Consider the following 8173-nt stretch of genomic DNA (forward strand, 5'->3'; position numbering starts at 1 on the left):
AATCAAAGTTTTTTATTTATTGCACGGTCTACTTCTGTCGTCTAAATCAGTGTTCACTTCACGCTGGCTAATGATGGTTTCTCAACTGCCAACAGAAATGCATTGATAAAAAATAAATAAAAAGCCTCAAAGCAGGGAAAGCACTGCTACCTGCGGTGTACATCTCTACTAACTCAACATGAATTACCTCTTCTTCTTAACAAAGATACGATTCACGCCTGGATATAGCCCTCTAGCCCGGATTCTGCGGTAGAAGCTTTTTATTATTTAGCAAAATTGGAGTATTTTGCCGAAGGCATATCTGGAAGTGCGGCGTTTAGAATTACAGGTATTACAAAAGTCAAGTAAGATAAATAGATCAATAGAAAGGAGTACATACTCTGGACATAACAAAGTTTTTATGGGATTTCGCCAATAGTTATGGCCAAAAAAAGTGGCTTAGAAATTTTTGTACGCTTCACACTAGGTAACCGCTAATTTCTTAAAATAGTGATCCTTAGCGAGATTTTCGGAAACATTTTTTTATTGGAGCCTTCTATTCTGCGAACATTGCGACCGGCATATGGATCGATAGGGGGGACTTTTGATATGTTGTACAAAAAAATAGTATACGAAGCTCAAACTTTCCGTTAATTTTTCTTAAGTTTGGCAACTCTACCAACTTTTTGCACGTATATTTCCATAGCTTCAACCCTTAAGCATTAATGCACACGAAACACAACGAATTACTAAACAGTAAAAAAAGGCATACTAAATATAAACAACAATAAATTGCCGCTATTTATGTGGCAGCTGCAAACCACGTGTTGCATACACCCAACAATAATTACAACAATGCTAAAATGCGATGTAAACAAACCGGCTACACAAAACAGAGCATGCTCTCAATGTAAAAAATCTCGCGCTCTTGCTCTCTTTTCGAAAGTAAGCCTGCGAGAGGCAGCCATCCATAGGGAAAAGCTTTCAGTTGGCTGCAAAGCATTTCACGGCTGTAAAGCTGCCGGCAAAAGAATTTTCCGCTACAGCAAATCGCCGCAGCCAACGAAGTGATGAAAATTCCGCCGAAGATGTTGACCAGTCAGTGTTTGGCAAAGCGTGCGCGTGAACAGTTCGCAATTTGTTAATGCGGCGCGTGAAAATGTTGAAAAAACATTATTTTTAACATTTAATTCCATGGAGAAAAAAAATCATTCAACGATAATAGTGCGTCTATAATATATAGTATTCGTAGCTTTTGATTGTACTTTAGTTGGAACAAATTTCGCGGCAAGTGTTTTAGTGAATATGCGGAATTGGTGAGTGAAATACGCGGAAAAAGTGTAGCAAGTGCCTAAGTAGTTTCAATACTGATGTGAATTGAACTAATAGAGTTGCGTATACGCCGTGTATAAATATTGAGTAGAAGAAAATATGTAGTGACTATAAACAGATTTTTTTTCGAATGCAATTTCAGCATTGTTGTTGTTTTACTTGGCAGCATTTAGCATCATTTCACGCGCAATTAAATCGCTGCAATTGCTGCCATCAGCGCGTTTGGCTTTGTATTGCTGGCCGGACAACCGGACAACCGGACAGCCGGATAGCGAACAGCCAACCAAACGGTCGAACGCGCGTCGAAATTTCGCGTTTAATTGATTGGAAAATCACATAATTTGGCGCACAAAATGACGCTGTTGAATTCCAGAAACTCGTATCTATTTTGTCATGCAATGGCCGCTTTCAAGTTGCAACACGTTGCTCCAGCGCGCCTATGAAAAGGTTATAAAAATCACGCGGCATTTAGTGGTTTTTGCATAGCAATTTTTTATAATAATAATTTCCCTTTTTTAAATGTTTTACCTCTATCTACTCCTTTCCCTCCATTTATGTAATTGCCAATTTATCTGTACGTTTGTTTATACAACTCTCAATAAGCCATTGTTTACTCACTCATCAATTAATTAATTATTAATTTGTGCGGAAAATTCTGCGCGCCGACATTGAGTCAACTGCACTCGCGACTGACTTCTGATTTATCTGCGTACATACTGCCACATACATACATACCTATGTATACATATACCCATTCACATACACATATGATCAGTGTTTATGGTTGCATGCATCGTTGCGCCCATTTAATACGAGTATGTGGCCATAAAAAGCATAAATTAAGAATACCACGCAAGTGTGTGGTAAACTTGAAAAAAAAATAAATAAATGAATAAAAATATATTCGCACAAATAAAATCAATTTAAAATAACACAATACAATTGATAAATGAATCGCAACTAATAACAAAAAAAAACCCTTGGCCATTTATGTAAATAAATCAACCATACCTTGTTTCCTTTTTGTTTTAGTTGAGTAGTGCATCAGCCATTTTTGCGAAAAGCGTTTGTCTATCTCTGCCATGGTGAATGATACCATCGACATTGCCTCGCATATTTTAGATTTTAATTTTGACTCTTCCGTGACACAACAGCAACAACAACAACAAAAACAACAAGAAACGTTACAACGTTCCGCTAGTAATAATACACTCAGAAAAAATCAACAGAGAGTGCATCAAAAATTAGCAAAACAGGATCAACAGGACAAGCGAAATTCTGTGAATCTACAAATTCTACCCAGCAGCGCTGAGAATTTAAGCTGGACATTTTTCGATCAAGTCTCTACTTTGGACAATCAATTACGCGGCGATGAAGAGGTAAATACACAATTCCTTTGACAACACTGTACTGACTTCGAATATGCCCAAAGGCTTCATAATTTCATGAATGTAAAAAAAAAATACCTTTTACTCATTTATTTCAAGCAAATACCCGGTGTAGTGCGCTGAGCCTTGAAAGTGCTTCTGTGTTGTTACTTAATCTCGCAATATCCAAAACTCATAGTTAATATTTTTTTGAAAGTATTTATAAAGAAGGGTGCTATTTTTGGAAGATACAGTATTTGCATATTTTTTGTACACGGTATCAAAAACGATAAATATCTAACAAATATTCTCTTTGAATTTAATTTTCAGGTGAAAGTCTTTGCCTACTCTCTATATGCATTTAAAAAAAATACGTTCACTAATTAGTAAAGAATATATACAATGTTTATATCGACACATAAGTAGCTTTAACTCAGTTCGAAGCGTTTCAAAATGGTTGCATAAACTCAGTTTCAACGCGTTGAAATTCAGAAGTGCGTTGACTGACATTTTTTTTTTTCAAATTAGTTTTTTATTTCTCAACTCGCACAGTGCCGCCTAAATGGGCATAAAACGAAACATTCGTGTCTGCAATGTGAATGGTTTGTTATTTTTGTAAAGGTAATTTATCCACTAGAAAGAATAAAACAGAAATTTCCTTATAAAATAAATGATATGCCGCCCAGAAGCCACTAAACTTAACAACTTTATACTAAGAATTTTAATCAGAGCATAGCCATGCGTTAGCTCTTCGCGGAAATAATAAATATCAAAAATATATTGCTTGAAATAAAATGTTGGTTTGACGTTTTTTATTTCCATATAGATAGTAGAGAATTACAGGAATTGAAATTTTAGAAAAAATAAATAAATACAGTGTCCTTACGCTATTCCAGAAAAGAAAATTTTATTTTAATAAAGTTTTCGAAAAATGGCCACTTTTAATGGAATGAATTGAAAATATATGTAAACATATGTTTCTTTTTATTACTATATTTAATAGTACGGTTGTTTTAGCTTCCAAAGCAGAAAATAAAAAGCTTTAATTTTTTTCACTTTTTGAAATAATGCGTTTTTTGCTAATCCATGAAATCATCTTTTCAAATCTTGGCAGTGCCATCAGAAACGTAAATTTCATGTTAAAAAGCATGGCCTGAAGATTTAAAATAAAGGTTTATTTTGTTTTTATTTGCCACTGTAAAAAAATTTAATTCAAATTATTTAATAATTTAAATGAATTATTAAAATATTGGCATCAATCAAAATGGGTGTGAAAGGGGTTTATTTTTTAACTACATGCAGCAGGATTGCCACCTCTTTAAAAAAATCGAATTCCATTTGAATTAAGCGAATTAGGTAATTGAAAAACATAGATATCACCATGTGGGAGTCAGAGGTTTAAGAAGGTTACGACTTACAAATTTTTTTGAAGAGGGTTGCCACCTGTCTGTAAAGTTAAACTAAAATAATAATTGTGTCAAGCAAAAGGTTTACGACATTTTATTACAAATATATACATTGTCAATCAGTGATTTTTTCTGATTAAATTCCTTTCAACCGAGCAAATTAATTGTTACCTATGCAAGAACCGCATTAGCAAGAAGCTGATTTAACTAAACACATATTTCTTTCAAACATTTACACTTGTGTCGTTATAGCGCACTTGCTGGAACCGTGTTCACAAATAAACAAAATTTGTTATTTTTATTCGATATTTCTTAAATAATTAATTTGCGCGGTGGACCTGAAATGGAAGCAAACATGAATTCAAATTTGTTATAATAATAATTAAAATTTAAAATGAGCTGTATAAAGAAGACCGGCCTTTTTTCACTTCGCGTCTAATGAGTGATGTGTTTATACCTATTTTCTAACCGATGTGAGAAATAAAAAAGCGATTCGAAAACAAATTCAAGTCAATACATTTTCGAATTTCGGAGCGTATTGAAAGTTGGTTTATGCTTCCGTTTTGAATCACAGCGAACTTGGTCAAAGCGCTTTATATGTCTGTATAAACAAGGTATATGATAGAAATAACGAAGAATAGCAGCAAATTTTATTTATTTTTAAATGCGGTTTCATCGAGTGCGCTATAAACGCTTGAAAGATATATGTTTTGCGTCAAATCGGTTTTTTATTAATGCGGTTCTTGCGTAGGTATAAACATGGTATGCTTTACAAATCGAATATTTTTATGAAAATCTCACTTTAAAAGTTTTTTAAAAACTATTTTATTTTTCATGAATAAGCCCATAAGAGTTTCTTGGATGTATGTACTATGTGGTTAGAGGGAGTAATAACACCAAAATACTTTGCAGGCAGCACGCCGGATATTTGATAATACATGTGTAGTAAACTCTTTCTTCATTAAAATTTTTTTCAAAGTTTCGCTTTTGAATAGGTGGTAGCCTTTGAAAACCTTTTCTAGTAAAGCTTTCCCGAACACTTCTCGTTCGGTACCATTCTTGGGATATTTCATTTAATAAGTTTTTATGATTTAGATAAATGGTTTAGGCGCATATGCAAAAATTTAGTTCATTTAATTTATGAAATTTTTGCACATCCATTTCTCAATTGCCGCATAATAAAACTATCTTAAGTTACTATTTGATGGCACTTCAAAGGATGCTCGGCTTAGTCTGACGCATCCTCCCGAAAATGCTTCCGGAGTCTTTTGCGGACTTTGCATGGCTTACAACCACACATAGGTGATAGATAGTGATAACCATTGGCCACAGTGCATACACACCATTTTATGTTCGAATAAATATTTTTTGTTTTTATACATATGTACATGCAAATATACTGGTCTCCCCACTCACTGAGTTTTTCTTGGTTCAAAACGCAATTGAAAATACATAATTTTAATTCAAAGATTTCTCAAATGCCTTTCGTTTGATGGGTGATATTTTAGTAATATTTGGTTTACCTAGTCAATTTAATTGAATTAAATTTTTCCGATAGGTGGCAACCCGCCTCAAAAATATTTTTGACAGTAAACTTTCTTGGTGACCGCTGTGGTTAAGCGATTATCAACGCGCTATCATTTAGCGGGGCCTGGCTTGGAGCACAGTTTCTGACCTTAGAGTCGGTATTAAATCGTAGGTCCCTCTCATTTGTGTGACAATATCAAAGCGTACGGCGCAAATCGGAGGAGAAGCTCGGGCAAACACTAACATATAGTGTAAGCGCCAATATATTGTTATTACTAAACTTTCCTTCTCTTGCTTTTGAAACCCATATTGCAATATTTAATTTGTCTTCTCCAATTAATTAAACTGATATTTTCCAACCGGTGACAACTCCAAATTTTTCAACAATCCAGGTATCATAGCGAACAAACTAAAAAAAAAAATTCTTTAAATCGGTTAAACGGTCTTGGAGTTTTTGCCTGTAGTACTTCTTGAATGTAAATAAATATATCTCATAATAGCCTTAGTTTTATGCACTATATCTTTTAATAAAATGCCAGAATATCACTTTAAAAAATTTATTTTCTAAATGACTAAATGATTAACCCCGAAAGTTGAATTATGAATTTTCACGGTGTTAAAAAATAGTTGGTTGTTTCACGTCCTCTAAACATGTAAATACATATTTAAGCTTTAAAAGTTTACGACATAAAACCGTACGACGCCGTTGTGAATACCCCAAATATAATTATTTTATATACATTCGATCCCAATTTTATAATATGAAATCCACTCTACCAAAACCATAAATTAGATAACACCGCACAGTGTACGATTTGGGAGTGTCGATGGACAAAATCGTAAATCTCTCTATAGGAATAAAATGGAAAAATATGCTTTCGAAAACTGCCATAAATGGCCTACAAGGGTAAAATAGTGCCATTATATAATCATTTTATAAAACCCCAAAAAGTTTGGATGAAAAATGAACCTTCAAAAAAATAAATAATTCATACCTTGCTGGCTAGACCCAAGGATTTGTGGTACGAATTTCAAATTTGAATAGAAAAGTATTGATTTTTGGAATTTTTAAATTTTCAGGCGATAAATTCAAAGTTAATCTCTTGTTGGTGATTAAGTTAACAAACGTTTAATTAAGCACTGTGAATCCGGCCCTTAGATGCTGGTTGAAGCTAGCCAGCAAATTATTAATTTTTTCGAAAGTTTATTTTCAACGAAATTTTTTGGGGTTTCAAATAATGACAATATAATGGAACTATTTTTTCCTTATAGGCCATTATTTCAGCTTTCGAACCCATATATTTCCATATTTTTATCTTATTCCTATCGAGAGATTTGCGATTTTGTCCATCGACACTCCCAAATCGTACAAAGTGCCTATAAATATCTGCCTTTTAATCAAAAAATTCTTTATTGAAACTATTTTATTTTCTTTTAGCATGCATTGCTACGTCTTTATATCTGAGTGGAAATAAATATATGTATGTATCTCTTAAAGGCAACCTTACTCTGCCGATTTTTAAAAGTCATAAAATTTGAGAAAAGCCTTCACTGTTTACTTACTTATTTAAGAAGTAAACCAAATGTCACCCAACCCAATGTTGCGCTTTATAATATGATATTATCAGTATACTTAAGTAAATGTATGTATTTATGAATGTACGTATTCGAACAAAAGCCATTGAGTGAGTTCTAAGCTACCAGAAGTATTCTTAAATAATAAAAGGTGTGATGCATAGTATTTCGGCTCAGATTGCGCTATCCTTTGCTGCAACACTTTTAAAAAGATCAAATATCTGAAGCTAATTTTATTAATCCCAAAGCTCACCTGTCTATGAAAGCAGACTATAAAATATCTACCAATTTGATACTACACACACTTGGTGGCAACTAGCAAGCGCACATAATCGGCTGTTGTAACAATTTAAAACAATTTGAGATACCATGAAATCACATAGCTGGCAAATTGTAAGGAAAATCTAAATATATGTGTACACAAATGCATAAGAGTGCCACATGCATATATTTAAGCTAAAAGTACCTATCGTTTTGGAAGAGAATGAAAATGTTATTCATTTTAGGGGCCGACCGCAATTACATCAATTTTAGAATGGCAACAAAAATAAATTTTCCAAAGGCGGACACATGTTGTTTGCAATTTTTGTTATTATTGTACGCTATATATCCTGTGCACGTTTATTTTATAATAGGGAAAACACTTGGTTTACTCGATTAGGGAATTTTGGAAGCCCAAAGGATGCCAAGGAACGTACGCTAAAACAACTTTATGTAAGTAAATATGAAGTAGTGAACAAGAACGTGCAACTAGCCAAGTATTTGCGCACATTCATATGTACATATGCATGTATATATGTGATTGTTGCAACCGCACGCACAACGTGCCACAGATAGGAACTAATGCGATGACAACCATTGTGTCGACTGCAACAACTGAGTCTACCATCTAAAATGCTAAGGCTAGAATGATGTAGAATATTAATGGAGGTAGAAGCTGTGCACCTTAGGTTGGGAAAGAGCTGGCGAAGAATATTATGCCTAACT

The 8173-nt window shown here is 33.7% G+C and overlaps 1 protein-coding gene across 1 annotated transcript; it reads left to right on the forward strand.

Annotated features, from left to right (window-relative positions):
- Nucleotides 1-1228: 1228 nt before the first annotated feature.
- LOC108375068 (uncharacterized) lies at nucleotides 1229-2690 on the forward strand (the record flags this gene model as incomplete). Its single annotated transcript, XM_017631149.1, has 2 exons — nucleotides 1229-1295; nucleotides 2344-2690. A coding segment is annotated over exon 2 (297 nt), but the record flags the coding sequence as incomplete, so codon positions are not given.
- Between the last annotated feature and the right edge of the window lie 5483 nt (nucleotides 2691-8173).

This window comes from Rhagoletis zephyria, unplaced genomic scaffold (assembly GCF_001687245.7).
Source record: "Rhagoletis zephyria isolate East Lansing unplaced genomic scaffold, Rhagoletis_zephyria_1.1 Rzeph_scaffold_08471, whole genome shotgun sequence".
In the NCBI taxonomy this organism is placed as follows: domain Eukaryota; kingdom Metazoa; phylum Arthropoda; class Insecta; order Diptera; family Tephritidae; genus Rhagoletis; species Rhagoletis zephyria.